This window comes from Pagrus major, chromosome 6 (genome assembly GCF_040436345.1).
Source record: "Pagrus major chromosome 6, Pma_NU_1.0".
NCBI lineage: Eukaryota > Metazoa > Chordata > Actinopteri > Spariformes > Sparidae > Pagrus > Pagrus major.
Genome location: NC_133220.1, coordinates 4,508,584 through 4,530,284, shown reverse-complemented (window position 1 = coordinate 4,530,284; position 21,701 = coordinate 4,508,584). Strand labels below are relative to the sequence as shown.

Sequence of the window (21,701 nt, the reverse complement as noted above, 5' to 3'; positions counted from 1 at the left end):
CTTCTGTTATTCTGTTTTATCGTTCTATTAAATAATACAAAAGACATCCTCTTGTTGATTCACCCTTTATTTGTTCATTCTCTCAGAGGAAATACAATCACATCCACCACAACGTTCAATAAATCTGAACACATTTACCTCTTTCCTTCATTAACAAATGTATATCCAAAAGTAGCTGAAAGCGATCACAACAGGTTAACATCACATTGCGAGCATCAAAATCTTAAAGCTTTGGCATGAAAGCGACAGCAGTGAAAGCTCCTCACCCAAAATAACCAGGCATGGACAGGAGTGTGATGATGTGATTAAGGCATACAGATACTCCACAACAGGCCCACAATCTTAAATGTCTGTCTACCTTCTGCTCCTCATGTCAAACAATACAAAACTTTAAACTAAAGCAAAACTAGACTGAAACTTTTCTGCATTCACACAAGAAGCAAAGAAAAAACAAGAACATCTGTCCACTGTACCATGAAAAATGATTTAAAGCTGTTATTTTAAGGTTAAAAAAAGTTACATTACGTTGCTTTAAAGGCACAGTGAAATTAAGAATACATTTTCCAGGTTTTAATCCTGTGTCCCTTTGTTCATTATTCATTTATCTCTTAGACATGCAAAGTATGTGTGAAAAAAATCCCCTTAAAAGGTGCAATATGTAAGAATTGGCCACCTCAAACTCAAACAGCCGCTAACTGCAGCTGCCTTTAGCTATTTAGCTCAGTTAGCCACGCAGCTAACGGTCCAGACTGTGAGCTTGGGGTTGTATAGCGAGACAGAACAAGCCTGGGGCTAGCTGCTTAGCATGCTAACTTCAGTGGATATCTCTGCAACATAACACATCGACATCTGTGACAAAATGTCAGAACTGTTATTTCATCAAAAAAAATGTATGTATTAAACCAAAATTCTTACATTTTGCAGCTTTAAATTCAAAATCTAAACACAAAAATAGTTTGTATGACTCATTTTCAACTCAAAATGCAATAACATATGTTAAAAAGGCACAGATCACTTACAGGTGGCCGTTAAGTCTTTGTCACAGCCGACATTTTGACTCGTCGTAGAAGGAAAACACACTCAGTGTTACTGATATTATAAACGACAGCTCTGTTCAAATGTCCTTGTAAACTGTGATCGTGCAACAGAGCAGGACCCTGAGTCTGTAGCAGCCAAATGTAATTCATCATATTAAAAGGTTACCGTTCACATCTGTGCTTTTTCCTACTTTGACTTGTCAAAATGTCTTCTGTGATAAAGGCCGACTGAGCTGAGAAGGGAACTAAGTACGAACCCACAATTTTCAATAAAGTGTCTCTTACTCTGACAAAATGACCAACAGAGACATTAAAGTCTGGAAACTCTTTCACAGACAGCATCTATGTGTTGGAGATGTTTTCATATTTCATCAGAAGACATTCGTCTGCTCACACACGTTATCAGTAATTTACAATTCACATTTTGATTGAGGCTGAACTCAGACAGGATCATCACCCATGTTTTGTCTGTTACGGTCTATTTTAGTGCTTTAACCATACAAGTCATAACTGTCATCATCACTACTGGAGTCATCGTCATCATCGTCATCATCGTCGTCGTCCTCCTCCTCCTGCGGTAAAATCTTGATCGGGTTTTTATCTTTGTTGCATATATATGGAAACAGCTTCTCAGAGAAAGCGCAGGTGAAGGTGTGTATGAGTATGTCAGTGTTGGGATCGGAGAACGACAGCTCCTGTTCGTCCAAGTCCAGATAAACTCTGATCAGCTGATACTTTGGCTTATTTAGCTTCTTCCTCTTCCCTGAGAGAACAACTGGTGTGGCTGCAGGGGAGCAGGCTTTATATTGACCATCAGAGAATTCAATTCTCCATAATTTGGACTTTACGTTCCCTTTCCTCTTGACCGACTCTGCAGCGACTCCCACGGACCAGTCTGTACCGTCTCCAACTTCAACATCCCAGCTGTGAGTCCCTGAGTCAAAGCCCTCAGATCCGAGGACAATGCGGCAGAAATCAAACCTCTCTGGGTTTTTAGGAAGCCTCTGTCTCACTCCGTGGGTCACACTGGTCAGATCTTCAGACAGGAGGAGTTCTGGATGAGCAGAGTTTGGATCCAGAATCACAGGAGTGTAGGAGACCGTCTCCTTCATCTTTTCCCAGATGTTGAAGCTCAGGTTGCCCAGGTGTTTGGCCTCGTCTATCAGAGCTCCTGAGAGCAGCTGTGGATCCTCCAGCAGGGGGCGCTGCCGGACTCTCTTCACTGCAGCCTTGTAGTTCTGCAGGAATGAGACGTCTTCAGCTCTCAGCTCCTCCTCTGTGGCTCTGACTGTGTCTGAGAGAGCTGCTATGTCTTTACCCAGAGCTTCAGTCTTTTTCTTCATCATCTGACTCTTCTGCTCCTCTTCCTCCCTCAGAGCAGAGATCCTGGCCTCCTCTTCATCTTCTAGAAACTGATGAAGCTTCTTAAACTGCTCCTTGATCTGACTCTCTGTGTGTCGGGCCTGGACCTTGATGTGTTTTGCAGTTTGATCACAGTTTCCTTTAGCTTGTTCAAAGACCTTCAGTTTCTCCTGTAAGGGCTTCAGGGACTTCTGGAGCTCCTCTTTAAGATCCTGTGCAGCTTCATCGACGGGTCTGAATCTGTGGTTGTTGTGTGTTTTTGAGTCTCTGCAGACGACACACACCGGCTGCTGATGGTCCAGACAGAAGAGTTTGAGTTTCTCACCGTGCAGACTGCAGAGAGCCTCTGCTGAAGCTGAAGCTGAAGCTGAAGCTGACTGATCTCTCTTCAGTACGACGCTCTCACACAGGTTCTTTAATGCCAGGTTACGAGGTGGATCACTTGTTGAAGATCTTGCCTTGCACACTGGACACTGCTTTGTTTGTTTCCCTCTCCACCAGCTCTGCAGACAGTCTCTACAGAAGCTGTGGCTGCATGACAGGACGACAGGATGTTTAAAGATGTCATGACAGATGGGACAGGAGAGATCCTCCTCTGATACTGAAGCCATTGTGTTTGAAAAATGCTGAAAATAAAGCAGGCAGAAACTGCAAATCAATCAGTCAGGTCTATCAACCAGAAAGTTCACTGTTGTTTGTGTGCTTTGTTGGTGGTAAACTCACGTTCAGTGTGTGAAGTCAGCTGCAGGTTGAAGAAGCAGTTTCCAGTTTTCTCTCCTGTTTCCGTCCTCTCTCAGTGGAAGTTGTGAGTTTGCAGGTGAATCTCTCAACATCTGTCGCCTCTTCTGAAAAATAACACACTGTTACCTGGTTTATCTCTGGTGAGTCACGCAAGAGGTGGAACTATCAGACCATTTCTTGTAATTGCTCGGCTGTTAACTGTAATAGACCAGGATCTCATTGACGTGATGGTGGACTAGAGGCCAAACACCTATACCTTGTTACCACAAGCTCCCTGGTTTGAAACCAGGCAGTCTTGTCGTCGTCCACTTTAAGCAGAAGGTGTATGTTTAGTAGTTTGTCTGTTTATGTTTCTGTCTGTCGTAGTATGAAGGACTTGATTTATATTCATGCTCAAACCTCAGAATTTACAGACCTACACTCAGCTTTGAATAACACACAGCTGCAGGAATACACTGAAACGACATCACACAGTGTTGGAAATGTCCCAGATTATGATTTAACATCGATTTGATATTCCTGAAATGTTACAAAGTCTGACCATGTGACCTGTCAAGTCAGTAAAAAAATCATTAAAGTCTTTCAAATGCAGTGTTTTGTTGAGATAATCGTTTATGGAAGAAAAAAGATCTATATTTAGCACAAAACTCAACATGTTGTAACATCACAACAGCAGTTAAATGCATCGTAACATGATATTATGATATATTTGGTTGATCCTCATCAGTCCTTGTCAGATTTGGATGAAACTAATTACCATATGAAGTGTTAATTAATCTGAAACCAGGCAGTCTTGTAGTCATCCAGACATGAGATTTATTTTGAGACATTTTTTAGGATTTGATTTGACCTCTCTATTCATCTTAAAGAGAAAGCTGACTCAGGCATAAAAGCTGCACACAGACAGACACACACAGATTTTTTTGTGTATGCTATCACGGAAGACCTCTTATGCTTTTTCACTTTCTCCTTTGCTTCACTGTTTTATATTTGTTCTTCTTCATGGAAAAGATCTAGAAAGTGAAGGTCAAAGTCTGCACCAACAGAAGCTCCTCTCTCCCACAGAAAACACTGCTCCTGAAACGCCTCGTCAGTAGCCCCGCCTTCAATTCTGTGACATCACACTACATCACCATGTCACACATTTGCATAATTAATGTCTAGCAGCTAGTTTGGCTCTGTTGTTGTTAGCAGTGCTGGCTCGGGCGTGTGTGAGCTGACCAATCAGAGCAGACTGGGTATTCAGGAGAGGGGCGGGGCTTAAAGAGACAGGAGCTAACACAGTGTTTCTGCTGCAGCACTGGACAAAATGAGAAAACTGATGTTTTTGAGCATTAAAGCTTGTAAACCTATTGAAGTAGTGACCTAAAATAAAATTATGAACCTGAAAATGAGCAGAAAATGTTTCCGTTAATACATGTGAGGAGGAGATCAACAGGTTAGTGCATCATAGTCTTTCTTTATATCCTGGTTTCATGTTACTCACGCAGCAACGAGGTGTTTTTCCGTCTGTATCTGGTTTGAATCCAGTTTCCTCGACAGATGTGGCAGCAGACGCTCTCTTCCCACAGTTACTGTCACTGAATAAAAACCAGTTCATGTGCGACTAGAATTTGACCGTGTGTCGACGTCATGCTGACGTTTGATGTGAACTTTGAACACAGTCAGGCTGTTTTTGCACATGCTCAGTACGATCTCTTCTCAGCAGAGCAGAGACATGAAGAACAGACACAAACGCAAAACTAAGAATTACATTTGTAGTAATGAAGCGTATCATCACCCTCTACAGTGTGTACGTGTAGTGAGCTGGTCGTGTAAGTAAGGTGCTTCGCTGCGTGAGGCGACAGACGAACATTTCTGTCTCATGAAACTTATCAGCTCAACAGCAGGTGTTGTGATTGTGCTCAGTGCCGTCGCATCTTCCTCCTGAGACCTCCATTTTATCACTTTATTGAATAAAGTGTGACTGTGTCTGTATTTCTTTGTCAGACTCAACAAGTACATTCCTGTGTACTGAGCTGAAACAGATCGACTCTGTTATCTTCTGTTATTCTGTTTTATCGTTCTATTAAATAATACAAAAGACATCCTCTTGTTGATTCACCTTTTATTTGTTCATTCTCTCAAAGGAAATACAATCACATCCACCACAACGTTCACTAAATCTGAACACATTTACCTCTTTCCTTCATTAAAAAATGTATATCCAAAAGTAGCTGAAAGCGATCACAACAGGTTAACATCACATTGCGAGCATCAAAATCTTAAAGCTTTGGCATGAAAGCGATAGCAGTGAAAGCTCCTCACCCAAAATAACCAGGCATGGACAGGAGTGTGATGATGTGATTAAGGCATACAGATACTCCACAACAGGCCCACAATCCTAAACGTCTGTCTACCTTCTGCTCCTCATGTCAAACAGTAGAAAACCTCCTTAGAACAATGAGAACAATACAAAACTTCAAACTAAAGCAAAACTAGACTGAAACTTTTCTGCATTCACACAAGAAGCAAAGAAAAAACAAGAACATCTGTCAACTGTACCATGAAAAATGATTTAAAGCTGTTACTTTAAGGTTAAAAAAAGTTACATTACGTTGCTTTAAAGGCACAGTGAAATTAAGAATACATTTTCCAGGTTTTAATCCTGTGTCCCTTTGTTCATTATTCATTTATCTCTTAGACATGCAAAGTATGTGTGAAAAAAATCCCCTTAAAAGGTGCAATATGTAAGAATTGGCCACCTCAATATCAAACAGCCGCTAACTGTAGCTGCCTTTAGCTATTTAGCTCAGTTAGCCATGCAGCTAACGGTCCAGACTGTGAGCTTGGGGTTGTATAGCGAGACAGAACAAGGCTGGGGCTAGCTGCTTAGCATGCTAACTTCAGTGGATATCTCTGCAACATAACACATCGACATCTGTGACAAAATGTCAGAACTGTTATTTCATCAAAAAAAAATGTATGTATTAAACCAAAATTCTTACATTTTGCAGCTTTAAATTCAAAATCTAAACACAAATATAGTTTCTATGACTCATTTTGAACTCAAAATGCAATAACATATGTTAAAAAGGCACAGGTCACTTACAGCTGGCCGTTAAGCCTTCGTCACAGCCGACATTTTGACTCGTCGCAGTAGGAAAACACACTCAGTGTTACTGATATTATAAACAACAGCTCTGTTCAAATGTCCTTGTAAACTGTGATCGTGCAACAGAGCAGGACCCTGAGTCTGTAGCAGCTAAATGTCATTCATCATATTAAAAGGTTTCTGTTCACATCTGTGCTTTTTCCTACTTTGACTTGTCAAAATGTCTTCTGTGATAAAGGCCGACTGAGCTGAGAAGGGAACTAAGTACGAACCCACAATTTTCAATAAAGTGTCTCTTACTCTGACAAAATGACCAACAGAGACATTAAAGTCTGGAAACTCTTTCACAGACAGCATCTATGTGTTGGAGATGTTTTCATATTTCATCAGAAGACATGTGTCTGCTCACAAACGTTATCAGTAATTTACAATTCACATTTTGATTGAGGCTGAACTCAGACAGGATCATCATCCATGTTTTGTCTGTTACGGTCGATTTCAGGGTTTTAACCGAACAAGTCGTCATCGTCATCATCACCGTCGTTGTCGTCCTCCTGCGGTAAAATCTTGATGAGGTTTTTATCTTTGTTGCATATATATGGAAACAGCTTCTCGGAGAAAGCGCAGGTGAAGGTGTGTATGAGTGTGTCAGTGTCGGGATCGGAGAACGACAGCTCGTGTTCGTCCAAGTCCAGATTAACTCTGATCACATGATACTTTGGCTCATTTAGCTTCTTCTTCTTCCCTGAGAGAACAACTGGTGTGGCTGCAGGGGAGCAGGCTTTATATTTACCATCAGAGAATTTTATTCTCCATAATTTGGACTTCACGTTCCCTTTCCTCTTGACCGACTCTGCAGCGACTCCCACGGACCAGTCTGTACCGTCTCCAACTTCAACATCCCAGCTGTGAGTCCCTGAGTCAAAGCCCTCAGAGCCGAGGACGGAGGGGTGGTAAACAAACCTCTCTGGGTTTTTAGGAATAATCTGTTCCTCTGCATGTCTCACACTGGTCAGATCTTCAGACAGGAGGAGTTCTGGATGAGCAGAGTTTGGATCCAGAATCACAGGAGTGTAGGAGACCGTCTCCTTCATCTTGTTCCAGATGTTGAAGCTCAGGTTGCCCAGGTGTTTGGCCACGTCTATCAGAGCTCCTGAGAGCAGCTGTGGATCCTCCAGCAGGGGGCGCTGCTGGACTCTCTTCACTGCAGCCTTGTAGTTCTGCAGGAACGAGACGTCTTCAGCTTTCAGATCCTCCTCTGTGGCTTTGACTGCGTCTGAGAGAGCTGCTATGTCTTTACTCAGAGCTTCAGTCTTCTTCTTCATCATCTGACTCTTCTTCTTCTCTTCCTCCCTCAGAGCAGAGATCCTGGCCTCCTCTTCATCTTGTAGAAACTGATGAAGCTTCTTAAACTGCTCCTTGATCTGACTCTCTGTGTGTCGGGCCTGGACCTTGATGTGTTCTGCTGTTTGATCACAGTTTCCTTTAACTTGTTTAAAGACCTTCAGTTTCTCCTGTAAGGGCTTCAGGGACTTCTGGAGCTCCTCTTTAAGATCCTGTGCAGCTTCATCGATGGGATTGAATTTGTGTTTCTTGTGTTTTTTTGAGTCTCTGCAGACGACACACACCGGCTCCTGATGGTCCAGACAGAAGAGTTTGAGCTTCTCACCGTGCAGACTGCAGAGAGCCGCAGACTCCGTTGAAGGTCTGTGGTCTTTTCGCAGTTCGAAGCTCTCGCACAGGTTCTTCAATGCCAGGTTACGAGGTGGATTACTTGTTGAAGATTTTGCCTTGCACACTGGACACTGCTTTGCTTGTTTCCCTCTCCACCAGCTCTGCAGACAGTCTCTACAGAAGCTGTGGCTACACGCCAGGACGACGGGATCTTTGTAGACCTCGTGGCAGACAGGACAGGAGAGATCGTCCTCTAAGATGGAGGCCATTGTGGTTGAAAAACGCTGAAAACAAAGCAGGAAGTGAGCACACTGCAAACCAATCAATCGTGTCCATCAACTGAAAAGTTAACATTTAAGTTTTAATCTTTTGTTAGTGGTAAACTCACGTTCAGCGTGTGAAGTCAGCTGTTGCACAGGTTTTCTCTTGTTTCTGTCCTCTCAGTGGAAGTTGTGAATCTCTCCTCGTCTCTCTCTCTCTGCTTGTGTGTGTGTGTGTCCGAGTGTCTTTTTCCTGAGAAACGAAAGTTAACACACTGCACTTCCGGGTGTGTCTCTGGGGAGTCACGCAGGGGGAGGAGCCTCATCAGCCTTGTGTTGTGAATGCTGAGCTGTAAACTGAGATGGACCAGTGGGCTGTTTCATAGCACGTACCATCAGGCAGAGGTCGCCCTGGGCTCCAAACTACCAAGAGCCCCGTTAAAAGGCCTCATAAACTTGTGATTAAGAAAGTTTTCTTTTGCCTTTCGCTTATTTATTAAGCTTTTCTAAAAAACCCATGCGCTAAAATTGCTTCACAAGGCTTAATCCATTTTGAGTGTCTCGGGCCGCCCCCTTCAGTCCCCACTACGTTGGACTATTCCATTTTACTGCGCATGCGCGGAAATGATTCAGGAAGAGAGTGGGCAAAACAAACTGAATGGCGCGAATGGAGTAGAAACCAACTTAAAGTCGGAAAAACGGAGGAAGCGGGAGGAAAATGGAGAGTTTGTGGCAAAACTATCAAAAACGACTAACTTTTTTTAAGTGGCCACGACTGATGACAACGTTACTGAACAGCAGTAAGAAGCAGGCGCTGCTTGTGTTAGCACTAGCGATGCTAACAGCGTTAGCCCGGCTAACGTTAGCAGGACGGCTCGACTGGAGATGCTAACACAAGTTCAGTCTTCATGACGAACAACAACTAGTGAGTATTAAAACTGAGGAAATGCTAAATTATACTAAATATTGACCTATATTCACATTCTATACATTAAAGGCGCAATAAGCAGTTTTGGAGCAGAAAATCAAAAACAAATAATTTTAATATTTACAATATTAATGAGGTAATAATACCATTTTTTTCTATTAGTAAATAAACAAGCTGTTCTCAGAGGAAAATAAGGTCCCGGGACACTGTTTGAAGCTAGAAAGGTGGCAGGGTCCGCCACGTATAAACACAGTAAACCAGTATGAAATTGTGTTTGTTCATTCAGTTTATTCAGCCGTGAAAACTGAGACAGTTTATTTAGTTTGTTTAGGCAGAAAAATGAAGATCTTTCTCTTCTGATTAAAATTTCTTCCCCAAAACTACATAGTGCACCTTTTAAATAAAATTACTAACACCACTCTGTGTGAAAATACTCCACTACAAGCTACTTAATAAGTAATAATGCAAGTATTATCAGTAAAATTTAACTTGGAAAGAGTGAAAAGTAAAAGTACTATACATATATACATATATACATATATACATATACAATATTTGAGTGAATTGTAGTTAGTTACTTTCCAGCAGTGGTTATTCTCAATTTTGACACTTGGATTTTTTATTTTTACTGCAAATGTTTATCGATTATCGGTCTCCTTGATGATTAATTTTGGTGTCAGTGTCGGCTCTGAAAAAAACGTATCGGTCGACCTCTAGTACTCATTATGCTGCAAAATGGTCCCTGTCAGTGTTTTTATATCTGATATTTTTGGATTAATATCACTGCTGCGTTCATGTGTATGTCATTTTTTTTGTAGATGTTTGACGTTGGCTACTTTAATCTACAGCAGTGCATCATAGTGTGTGAGATCATCATACGTTTGTAGTGTGGCTGCACTGTGAGAACCATGTATCTGTAAAAAGTCAGAGGAACAGCCTGTTTTCAGCTTTGTGATGATGTAGTTTCCTGCTAATCCAAGAGGGATTTCATCCTTCACAGGGTTTTCACTGGACAGGAAGGATTATGGAAAACAATCTGTAAAGTAACTAGTAACTAAAGCTGTCAGATGTATGTAGTCAAAGTAGCAGAAGAGTAAAAAGTACAATATTTGCCTCTGAGATGTGGAGTAGAAGTATAAAGTTGCATAAACACAAATACTCAACTAGAGTACAAGTATTTCAAATGTGTGCTGAAGTTCAGTACTTGAGTACTTCAGACTCAACAAATACACTCCTGTGTACTCAGCTGTGTCCTTTCAGCTGAAACAGATCGACTCTGTTATCTTCTGTTATTCTGTTTTATCGTTCTATTAAACAATACAAAATAAAACCTCTTTTTGATTCACCTTTTATTTCTGAACTTCTCTACAAGGAAATACAATCAACACCACTGTTGTAGATACAAATCCCAGGTTGGTAACAATTTGTCAACTGTACCATCAAAAATGATTTAAAGTTGCATTACATTGCTTTAAAGGCACGGTGAAATTAAGAATACATTTTCCAGGTTTTAAACCTGTGTTCCTTTATCTCTTAGACATGCGAAGTATGTGTGAAAAAAATCCCCTTAAAGGTGCAATATGTAAGAATTGGCCACCTCAAGTGAGGTCACTTCAATCGCAAACAGCCGCTAACTGTAGCTGCCATTTGCTAGTTAGCTCAGTTAGCCACGCAGCTAGCGGTCCAGTCTGTGAGCCTGGGGTTGTTTAACGAGACAGAACAAGGCTGGGGCTAGGCGGTTAGCATGCTAACTTAAGTAGATATCTCTGCACCATAACACATCGATGTCTGTAACAAATTGTCAGAACTGTTATTTCTTCTAATTGTGTTGATCATTTTTTTATGTATTTAACCAAAATTTTTACATATTGCAGCTTTTAAATCAAAACCTTCATGTGATTGGAAAGTGATTTATAAGCCATTCATTGTCTTCATCGTCTTCATCTTCAATAGCCCAGCTGTGAGTCGCTAAGTCAAAGGCATCAGAGCAGACGTCGGGGGGTAGGGGTATGGACACAATGGGTATAACTTCAACCAGGTCCAGTATTTCTGGATCAGCAGAGTTTGGATCCAGAATCACAGGAGTGTAGGAGACCGTCTCCTTCATCTTGTCACAGATGTTGAAGCTCAGGTTGCCCAGGTGTTTGGCCTTGTCTATCAGAGCTCCTGAGACCGGCTGTGGATCCTCCAGCAGGGGGCGCTGCTGGACTCTCTTCACTGCAGCCTTGTAGTTCTGCAGGAATGAGACGTCTTCAGCTCTCAGCTCCTCCTCTGTGGCTCTGATTGTGTCTGAGAGAGCTGCTATGTCTTTACTCAGAGCTTCAGTCTTCTCCTTCATCATCTGACTCTTCTGCTCCTCTTCCTCCCTCAGAGCAGAGATCCTGGCCTCCTCTTCCTCTTGTAGAAACTGATGAAGCTTCTTAAACTGCTCCTTGATCTCCTTCTCTGTATGTTGGGTCTGGACCTTGATGTGTTTTGCTGTTTGATCACAGTTTCCTTTAACTTGTTCAAAGACCTTCAGTTTCTCCTGTAAGGGCTTCAGGGACTTCTGGAGCTCCTCTTTAAGATCCTGTGCAGCTTCATCGATGGGACTGAATCTGTGGTTGTTGTGTGTTTTTGAATGTAGACAGACGACACACACCGGCTCCTGATGGTCCAGACAGAAGAGTTTGAGTTTCTCACCGTGCAGACTGCAGAAAGCCTCAGACTCTGCTGAAGGGGTCTGATCTCTCTTCAGTTCGAAGCTCTCACACAGGTTCTTCAATGCCAGGTTACGAGGTGGATTAGTTGTTGAAGATTTTGCCTTGCACACTGGACACTGCTGTGTTTGTCTCTCTCTCCACCAGCTCTGCAGACAGTCTTTACAGAAGCTGTGGCTGCACGCCAAGACGACAGGGTCTTTGTAGACCTCGTGGCAGACAGGACAGGAGAGATCGTCCTCTACGATGGAGGCCATTGTGGTTGAAAAATGCTGAAAACAAAGCAGGAAGTGAGCACACTGCAAACCAATCGATCGTGTCCATCAACTGAAAAGTTAACATTTAAGTTTTACTCTTTTGTTACTGGTAAACTCACGTTCAGCGTGTGAAGTCAGCTGTTACACAGGTTTTCTCTTGTTTCTGTCCTCTCAGTGGAAGTTGTGAATCTGTCCTCGTCTCTCTCTCTCTGCTTGTGTGTGTGTGTCATGGATCTATTATTAATGGATACCATTATGGGGCCCATAGAGCATGCGCAGTTGAGTCACCCCCCATGATGCTCTGGGGCCTCCCATCATGCCCTGCGGCAATGAGAACGAGCAAATCGCGTTCTGAACAAGCGCTGCGCGCTCATGAGTGCTCGTGGATGAGTTTGACCGGTAATGACAAATCTACACAATCAAATGATGGATTTATAGGTCACATCAACCGATGATGTTCTCAAAGTCATGGTTATAGACTATACGTGGTTAATTTGTGTTGTTTTATTTTTTTTAAGTAAGAATGAAACGTTGTTCTCCGCTGTTTTCCTCACCCTCCTCCCGGTCGTATGCATTTGTTTTCAGTGAAGTCAGTCGGTGGATCGATGGATTATCATATACATGTTATGTTATGTTGTGTGTATTTGTGTAGTCTGATCTGTCATAAACAACAGATCACATGTAACGGGGCGCGTTTGTGTCGCGGACTCACGGTGCCACAGAGACGGGAGCTGAGCCTGTGGCCAGGACCGGTACTGGGCCGGACCGACTGTCTGTGACACCGCCGGTCCCGAGGCTGAGCGCAGGGTTGGTTTTTAGCCACGATATGGAAGGAGCCTCCACTGTCCCTGTAACAAGTCATTTATCTACCATCACAATGAGTCTGAAGCTGTTTAATGAAGGTAAAAATGAAACACAAGGTAAACACCCTGCAGAGTCCTTAGCAACGGGCCTGGCAACCGACTGCAGGAGTCACTTTATCTGTTGTTGTGACTCCCATCTCTGGTCAATAGGTGGTGTTTTTTCTCTTCACTCTCCATATTCAGCCTCTAACACACTGCTAACTCCTAACCCCAATGCAATATTTTAATACACCCACTCTTACTCCAAACAAAGATGAAGCTTTCCACCATCTACACAAGACATCTCTCACCGATATAAAGAGGTGTCTTATTCAGCCGTGAAAACAAAGACAGTTTATTTAGTTTGTTTAGGCAGAAAAATGAAGATCTTTCTCTTCCGATTAAAATTTCTTCCCCAAAACGACAAAGTGCACCTTTTAAATAAAATTACTAACACCACTCTGTGTGAAAATACTCCACCACAAGCTACTTAATAAGTAATAATGCAAGTATTATCAGTAAAATTTAACTTGGAAAGAGTGAAAAGTAAAAGTACTATACATATATACATTTACATATACAATATTTGAGTGAATTGTAGTTAGTTACTTTCCAGCAGTGGTTATTCTCAATTTTGACACTTGGATTTTTTATTTTTACTGCAAATGTTTATCGATTATCGGTCTCCTTGATGATTAATGATTTTTTTTTTATTTTTTTTTATTGGTGCGACACATGTCATACAATTATACATAGAAATACAATAAGATAAAACAAAATAAGTAACAATAACAAAATGACCAAAGAAAACAAAACAAAGGACAAAAATAAAACAAAGACAAGACAGCCAGAGGCGTTACAGTTCACTTACACAAAATTTCTCCATAATAGAGTACGTTCTGGTAGCTTTCTTGTTTTTAAGGTCCTTGATTGTGGCAGCATAACGATGCAGTTCATGTTTAAATGGTACAATGTTCGGTTTAGATTTGGCCCATTTATTTTTGTGGATGTGAAATTTCCCTAGGCTCAAGATTAACTGACAGAAAAAGCAAAAGTCTTTATCTTGATCTTCATAGTAAATAAAAATATGTTTTTCCTGGAAACTGATCGTTCTTCCTCTTTTAACTTGCACAAAGTGTTGGACATCATTCCAAAAAGATTTACTGTATGCACAATGATAAAATAAGTGAGAAATAGTTTCATCTTCAAGTTCACAGAAATCACACACATATTCAATGTCTAACTTAAATCTTTCAAGGGTTTTCTTTACAGGGTAAATTTGATGTAAGATTTTAAACGAGACTTCTTTCACCTTGTTATTGAGACAAAATTTCTCACCAACCAGCCATGCTTTATTCCAGTTAATTTGTCCTCTAGGCAGATTTCTTGGCTGTAAGCAGCTTCTCAAGAGTCTGTTAGGGCAGGATTTTTTCCTGTGTACTCAGAAACAGATCGACTCTGTTATTCTGTTTTATCGTTCTATTAAACAATACAAAAGAAAACCTCTTTTTGATTCACCTTTTATTTCTGAACATCTCTACAAGGAAATACAATCATATCCACCACAACATTCAATAAATCTGAACACATTTACCTGTTTCCCCTTATTAAAAAATATATATCCAAAAGTAGCTGAAAGCGATCACAACAGGTTACACATTACATTGCGAGCATCAAAATCTTAAAGCTTTAGCATTTACAGCCTGGTCTACAGCTGATTTTCATATTCAAAGTGAATTCAAATGACAGCGACAGCAGTGAAAGCTCCTCACCCAAAATAACAGGACAGGAGTGTGATGATGTGATTAAGGCAAACAGATACTCCACAACAGGCCCACAATCTTAAACATCTGTCTACCTTCTGCTCCTCATGTCAAACAGTAGAAAACCTCCTTAGAACAATGAGAACGATACAAAACTTTTAACTAAAGCAAAACATTTTGTGTCATTTGGCGATCCCCACAGTTACATAGTGCAACACCACTGTTGTAGATACAAATCCCAGGTTGGTAACAATTTGTCAACTGTACCATCAAAAATTATTTATTGTTATTTATTAAAAGTTATATTGCGTTGCTTTAAAGGCATGGTGAAATTAAGAATACATTGCAGCTTTTAAATCAAAATCTTTCTCTTTTCTTACTCCTGTAAAACATAAAAAATATTTTTTATGACTCATGTTGAACTCAGAATGCAATTAAATATGTTAAAAAGGGCACAGGGTTCATTTACAGTTGGCCAATAAGTCTTTGTCACTAAGTCTTGCCGGTGTGGATGGTGGTACAGGGCCGGACCGTGTGAAGGACTGTTAAGTGGATTCTTCCGCCATTAACTCCAGTTCTAAAAATGGCCTGGCGTCACGACACAAAGTGAACTCGGCCATGTTGGGGAGTCCGTGCACCACGCAGCAGCTGAGGGCGCTGCGGAAAATCTCCATGTCACAGGCCTCACACCACTCATCCGTCGCCGCGTCGTAGTACTCAACGTTATAGGAGGTGGTGTAGCCGTTGAAGCCGCCCACAACAAAGAGGTAATTGTCGATCACCTCGATGCCGAAGTTGCTGCGGGTGGTCAACATGGAGGACACTTCACGCCAGGTGTTGGTGCGGGGATCATAGGCCTCAGTGCTGCGCAGACGGGCGCTGCCATCGAATCCACCGACCTGTGTGAGGAAATGGAAACACTTTCTCAGCACATTGCTCTCAATGAACAATCTACAAGACAGGTTGGCAGAAATCTGGTCTCAAGAGGTTGACATTTATGTACTCACTGCAAAGACGCAGTCTGCATACGCCACAACGCCAACTCCACTGCGCTGGCTGTTCATGGGGGCGATCACCGTCCACTGGTCGGTTTCTGGGCTGTAATATTCGCAGGTTTCCAGGCACTCATTCCCATTGAACCCTCCACAAATGTAGATCTAGGAAAAACAGAATGGGACATTAAGTTATTTAGCACTTCTCAACTTCAGATGATTTTAAGAGTTTGAGTGAGGAAAAACTTAACAAACTTTGCGAACAAACTACGACAAATCCTAAATCATTCATGCATTCTTGTGAATTCAGTAATATATGCAACACATTAAGTTGTGTCTTCGCTTGTATAAAGTGTCTTCTACTTAAGCTTCTGCATCTTACTTGCCAAAAACATGTCAAATTTACCAATATAAGCAACTGTTTTGTCGCTCCTGAAGAAAGTCCACAGACTCCCTCAAAAAGTTGTGTAAATTTGTAAGTTGTTGAGTTGGGAGAAACATAACTCTCTAAAATTGTTGTCTGCAACAAAACTGTTTAGGCCGTCTTGGTAATTCAAATTCAAATGTTATACATGAAGACATTTCTTTATTTGTAAAAATAAATAATTGTTCAACTGATGCTACATGTTAAGAGTAAGGAAGTCAGATCACAATTGGTCACTCGAGGTGTGAACTGGAGGGTTCTGAGCTGTCCACCTGTGATCGGATCACTCTGGATGGATGTTAATACCAGGTCTGAATTTCCTCTAACTCTTTTTCCAAGCAGGTAGAAAATCAAACTAGCAATGTTCAGGCAACACCGTACATCTCTCTGTTACTCGTCCCAGCTGCTCTTTCACTTCACCCACCTTGTCGTTGAGTGTTGTGCAGCTGGCGTCGCTCCTGATGTCGTGCATGGATGGAATGATAGTCCACTGGTTGGTGTCGGGCCTGTAGCGCTCTGCAGTCCTGAGGCGTACATGCCCATCGTAACCTCCCATGGCATAGATGCATCCATTCAGCACAGTGATGGACACGTAGTAGCGGCGGAAGTGCATGGGTGCGACCTCCTGCCAGGTGTGTGTGCTCAGATCGAGCCTGCGAACACTGTTGAAAGACTCCTGCCTGTCAAAGCCACCGACACAGTAGACGTACCCGTCGAGGAAGGCAGTGCCGTGATAGGCACGAGGGCGCTCCTCATCATTTGTCAGGTTGACCCAGAGGTCAGCGCGGATGTCATACGCCTCAATGCCGTTAGTTGGATCAGCTCCGCTCCAGCCTCCGATGGCCAACATGATGGCGTTAGGCAGGCGAGGACGAGCGGCAGAGTCACGCATGACGAGGGCAGGTGAGGTGAGGTGGTCTTTGTTGTCCATGATGTCCATCACCATTTGAGAGCACTCAGCGTTGCTCTTCACCAGCTCTCTGGACATTACAGTTGTCCCTAGGTCATCCTGACTCATCAAGGCCAGCCGGACCTACACGGAGAAAACAAGTGAAAATCTTTGAATTGACTTCACTTTTCCTTCCCAGAAGCTCTGCCCTCTTTGTATACAGTCGGTCTAACAAGACTTCAAGCTTACAGCTCTCAGTTTGTTTGTAGTGGAGCTACAGGTTTGAAAGCACCCAGGTGATCAAACAATATTGATTTTTTTGCTGTCAGCTAAATCCAAGCTAAAGCTAGTGGCAGGACTTACCTTAGACAAGAGTAAAAGCAGGTGTCCTTCTCGTTCCTGTGGACTGTTGGTGATCCAGTGAAGAACGGCCTCGCACACAGTACTCTCCTTTCTCACGTTGAGGTCGTCACTTTCTATGAAGTCACTGAGTTCCTCTACAGTGAGATCCTGAAACTCTTCAGTAGAAACGACCTCCTCAAAGTGATCAAGGACAAACTTGTAGGCCTTTTCCTGCAGCTCAGAGCAGGAGTAGAATTTGGTGAAATGCCAGATGCCGATGCAGTTCTTCGGGCTAAGCTGCTCCTCCAGGAAGTCGCAGCAGGCTTGTACGATGTTCATGATGTTGAACTGATTGGCTGCTACCAGCAGCTCCTGTACGTTGTCCTCTGTCACAGAGAGAGAGCCGGTGTACGCAAACTCAATAATGATCTGCATCATGTCAGGAGACAGGTCCGGGATGTTAAAGACCTTTTTCTCTGGGGCTGACCAGCGTATGAAGAGAGCTCTGTGGGTCAGGATGAAAACACAGGAGAGGATTGAAAATAAACAGTATTCGACATCTTTCTTTCATCGGCACACTGATTTATAACTATTTAATTGCAAGTGAGGTTACAGTTTCAGTGCACTGATGTCATATTGGGCTCTTTTTTTAACCACATCCAAAATATTTTTCTGTTGTTGTTTTTTTAAGCAGCTGGGATCAGCTTTTCAATTTCAATTTGTGTACTGAGTTTTTGGACAAAAGTTCATCAACAGTCAGCTGTTTCAAGCGTGCATAATAACTTCCATTAAGTATATATTATTCAGCCTCTTTTTATTCAGTTATTAAAAGTACTGTAGCACCGAGAGACAGGATATAAAACAACAGAGTCGAAATTAAAAAACAACAACTGGTTGTTGTACACAACTGAATGTCAGAAAAAAACCTTCATTTAAACTTATATCTGACTGTGAGCAGACAGGGAACCTGCATCATAATTAAACTTCTACTTTTGAATTATCTTTAAAAACATGTTATTTATATTCTCCATCAGGTCGTTCATGTCCTAACTCCTAGGTCAACTTGTTTCATCACAACTGCTCATGAATCAAACAAACTCATTGCTTATTGTGATTAATCATGAACCAATCATTTTGTTTTTTCTGCTTATTTAAAGGAATATTAATTTATAATCCTTCTGCCTGATATCAGATCACTGACTCACCGGAAGTACGGGCTGCATTCACAGAGGATGATCTTGTGGACTTGAAACTCCACATCCTGGACTTTGATGACTGCGTCAGAGAAGTGGCCCTCCAGACGGAGATCGTTAAACACGGAGCCTGGCTGGTCTGAATATTCGCCTTGGTCAGTCATCTTGAGTAGTTTAGTTTAGTTTAGTTTAGTTTGAAGATCTTTCCCTCAGTCTGTAGGTTGGTTTGTCTGAGTGTCTCAACAGGTTGATGATGGAATCTTATCTCATCGTCATGACTACAGTCAGTTCAAACTGTGAAATGTTATGGTTGCAACCATACAACCACTCAAACATATTATTATTATTATTATTATTATTATCATTATCATTATTATTATTTTATTTGTAAATGTAGTTTTTATTTAAAACAGTCCAGTTGAACAGTAGCTGGATAATATTTTATCAAAATGGCCTCTTTAGTGGGACGAAGGAAGTTCACAGAACGCATCGTAAACATGTCTGTTTTGTATTTATACTAACTCACACTGTAAAAAGTTGCACAATTTTGCCCATAAACACAGAAATAGGTGTAAAAACTCTGACTGTGATTCATGTGATTAATATTTTAAGTGAAGTAAAAATTAATATTCCAAGTGGATATTTTTTGTGTACTGTAATCACATTACATTTGTCTTTAACGCTGTTACGTCATCAGTTACTGTTCCTAATTTAAGCAATTTAAAGACTCCTCCTCGTGAGACGTGAAGCTGTGGAGTAACACAAAAGTAATGTAAATTACTTTCTACGGGGAGTAAATTAGTAAATGAAATAAAACAAATTACTTTTTGTAAAACGTAGTGTGTAATTCATTTTTTTTTTTTGAGTAACGTCCCCGACACTGATCTTCAAACAGTTCTTCTTACAGAGGTCCACCAGTAAAATAAGAAATCAGTAATTTTACTCTGTACGTATTTTACTATACTTTTGTACTAAACTATAAGTGAAATTTGTAATCCAACAGATCTGCCACAAATTCTAGATGAAGATGATGATGTTAAAGTTTTTGTTTAAACTTTCAGAAAGGTGTTAATTTGAAATGTTATATAAATAATTGAGGTTATTTTTTTAGGTCGTGGTTTGCAGTGAGTTTGGATTGCATTATATCAAAAGTTTAAAAATGTGCCACTTACTTTAATTTAGTCCAGTTCAAGTTCACCCGCAGTAATACACATATTATTAAAAGGTGCTATGTGTAATAATTGGTCACCTGTTGAATTCTTACTCCAAACAATTAGGGGGCAGCATATCACCGAAGTCACCGCTAACTGCTGCTAACTGCAGAGCCATGAGGTGTTTCTCTGCCTGTCTTTGGTTTAGATTCTGTATAATCCACATTTTTGTTCTGTGAATGCAGCACAAAAACGATTTAAATGAGATTTTCTTTCACCACTACTGAATAAACACAAGTAAATGAAATAAGTCTTATGTGAAACTGGAATATTATAACCCTGTGTCGAAGTCATCCTGACATTTGATCTGAACTTTAAACAGCCAGGCTGATTTTAGCTCGTGCTCAGTCGACTTTCTGAGACATGATGACAAATCAAAACTAAAAATATAGTCAGTGAATCTGAACACATTTCTCTCTTTCCTTCATTCTTTATTGGTTTACAAACACAAACAATACACAACAAAGACCCGCTAGGTGGTGGGAAAGAGTGTGATGGTGCAATTAGTCATGATGAGTCAGTAGAAAACCTCAAAACAAGATCACATGTGTAACTACAGCAGAACTAAACTTCCTTTTAAGTGACTGAGTGAGTGACTGAACAGCAGAGACAGTTTTAGTCTTCAAATCACAAACAATGTGAACTCGAATAAGATAAAATGAGGGTTAAGGCAGAATTTCAAAACGTTCTACTTTTAAATGACATGGTGGTTCCCTTTAAGATATTGATTGCTGTATGTGTACACTATCTAATCATCATCATCATTGTTGTCATCAGAGTCGTCCTCCTCTTGGTAAAATCCTAATTGGGAATCGATCTCTGTTGAGTGAAAGTGAATGTGTGTATGTTTGTGTTAGTATTACGATCATAGAATGACAGTTTTACTCTGTCAAAGTCCAGATTGACTCTGATCAGATTGGTTGGGCTGATGGGGGAGCAGGCTTAATATTTACCATCTGAAAATTTTATTTCCCACTTGTCACCTTTCCTCTTCACAGACTCTGCAGCTGCACCCAGAGACCAGAGCTCAACATCTAAGCTGTGAGTCCCTGAGTCAAAGCCCTCAGAGTGGTCAGATCTTCAGACAGGAGGAGTTCTGGATGAGCAGAGTTTGGATCCAGAACCACAGGAGTAGAGGAGACCGTCTCCTTCATCTTGTTCCAGATGTTGAAGCTCAGGTTGCCCAGGTGTTTGGCCACGTCTATCAGAGCTCCTGAGAGCAGCTGTGGATCCTCCAGCAGGGGGCGCTGCTGGACTCTCTTCACTGCAGCCTTGTAGTTCTGCAGGAATAAGACGTCTCCAGCTCTCAGCTCCTCCTCTGTGGTTCTGACTGTGTCTGAAAAGAGCTGCTATGTCTTTACTCAGAGCCTCAGTCTTTAAAACTAGGGCAACACTTTATCACCATCAAACTGTCTCTGTGTTTTTGATATCAGGAACTGTTTTATGTGGACACGAGACGCTGACTTATGTAACATCATTTCTCTGATGCTCCGCTTCCTCTTAAGTGCAATAAACTGGGTGCAAGTGTCAGTTTCCTCATATTTATCACCCACACAAGAACTTCCTGCTCTTGCTTCATAGCTGCAGAATATTTCACTGAAACAATTCACTTGATTCATATTTGACAGTTCAATGTACAATAGGAATAATCCAACAACAGTGTCAATTATTCCACAAATAAAGAGAGATTAAAATTATAGTAAATTAATACACATCACTGCCACAAGCCCAAAGAAGTGTTTATTTAAAAAAAAAAAAAAAACATGAGTTGATGTTTCTAAAATGTCAGACAGCTGTTAGAAAACGCAAAATATATGAAGTTAATGAAATCTTGGAAATGCAGTGTGAAATTCAAACAGGATCAATAAATTATTTGTCTCTTCATTCACTAACATACAAAGTTTTATGAAATAAGGCCGTTTCCGGTTTCCCCCATCTTTTTTAAAACCGGAAGTGCTGTGTTCAGATTTCTACGGAGGGAATATCGTTTCTT

At 41.2% G+C, this 21,701-nt stretch overlaps 4 protein-coding genes and 1 long non-coding RNA gene across 6 annotated transcripts; 1 reads left to right on the top strand and 4 right to left on the bottom strand.

Moving 5' to 3' along the window:
* Window positions 1-51: 51 nt before the first annotated feature.
* Window positions 52-4,692, bottom strand: LOC140998578 (nuclear factor 7, ovary-like). 2 transcript variants are annotated; one of them, XM_073468902.1, is made up of 3 exons: window positions 4,627-4,692; window positions 3,123-3,244; window positions 52-3,047 (listed from the first exon to the last, which is right to left on the bottom strand). In XM_073468902.1, the coding sequence occupies exon 3, from the start codon at window positions 3,008-3,010 to the stop codon at window positions 1,529-1,531; it is 1,482 nt and encodes a 493-aa protein (XP_073325003.1). In that variant the 5' UTR covers window positions 3,011-3,047; window positions 3,123-3,244; window positions 4,627-4,692; the 3' UTR covers window positions 52-1,528. The 2 variants fall into 2 exon arrangements, with proteins under 2 accessions (XP_073325003.1, XP_073325002.1); XM_073468901.1 differs by having other exon boundaries at window positions 52-3,025.
* A 540-nt stretch (window positions 4,693-5,232) lies between these two features.
* Window positions 5,233-8,769, bottom strand: LOC140997897 (nuclear factor 7, ovary-like). Its single transcript, XM_073467947.1, has 2 exons — window positions 8,297-8,769; window positions 5,233-8,192 (listed from the first exon to the last, which is right to left on the bottom strand). The coding sequence occupies exon 2, from the start codon at window positions 8,175-8,177 to the stop codon at window positions 6,741-6,743; it is 1,437 nt and encodes a 478-aa protein (XP_073324048.1). The 5' UTR covers window positions 8,178-8,192; window positions 8,297-8,769; the 3' UTR covers window positions 5,233-6,740.
* A 13-nt stretch (window positions 8,770-8,782) lies between these two features.
* Window positions 8,783-21,238, top strand: LOC140997899 (uncharacterized). Its single transcript, XR_012179411.1, has 3 exons — window positions 8,783-9,093; window positions 18,497-18,652; window positions 20,707-21,238. It is a non-coding gene; the product is annotated as an uncharacterized lncRNA (long non-coding RNA).
* Window positions 10,428-12,287, bottom strand: LOC140997898 (E3 ubiquitin-protein ligase TRIM35-like). The gene is made up of 2 exons (XM_073467948.1): window positions 12,172-12,287; window positions 10,428-12,067 (listed from the first exon to the last, which is right to left on the bottom strand). Exon 2 carries the CDS (start codon window positions 12,050-12,052, stop codon window positions 10,988-10,990), a length of 1,065 nt encoding a protein of 354 aa, XP_073324049.1. The 5' UTR covers window positions 12,053-12,067; window positions 12,172-12,287; the 3' UTR covers window positions 10,428-10,987.
* On the bottom strand, window positions 15,203-17,765 carry LOC140997574 (kelch-like protein 10). The gene is made up of 4 exons (XM_073467520.1): window positions 17,326-17,765; window positions 16,498-17,106; window positions 15,665-15,814; window positions 15,203-15,556 (listed from the first exon to the last, which is right to left on the bottom strand). Exons 1-4 carry the CDS (start codon window positions 17,740-17,742, stop codon window positions 15,203-15,205), a joined length of 1,530 nt encoding a protein of 509 aa, XP_073323621.1. The 5' UTR covers window positions 17,743-17,765.
* Window positions 21,239-21,701: the final 463 nt, after the last annotated feature.

Coding starts and splice junctions, on each gene's coding strand:
- LOC140998578 (XM_073468902.1), bottom strand. CDS start 3,010: ATGGCTTCAGTATCAGAGGAGGATCTCTCCTGTCCCATCTGTCATGAC.
- LOC140997897 (XM_073467947.1), bottom strand. CDS start 8,177: ATGGCCTCCATCTTAGAGGACGATCTCTCCTGTCCTGTCTGCCACGAG.
- LOC140997898 (XM_073467948.1), bottom strand. CDS start 12,052: ATGGCCTCCATCGTAGAGGACGATCTCTCCTGTCCTGTCTGCCACGAG.
- LOC140997574 (XM_073467520.1), bottom strand. CDS start 17,742: ATGATGCAGATCATTATTGAGTTTGCGTACACCGGCTCTCTCTCTGTG. Junction 17,107..17,325: donor TGCTTTTACTCTTGTCTAAG/GTAAGTCCTGCC, acceptor TTCTCCGTGTAG/GTCCGGCTGGCCTTGATGAG. Junction 15,557..15,664: donor ATGCAGACTGCGTCTTTGCA/GTGAGTACATAA, acceptor TTCCTCACACAG/GTCGGTGGATTCGATGGCAG.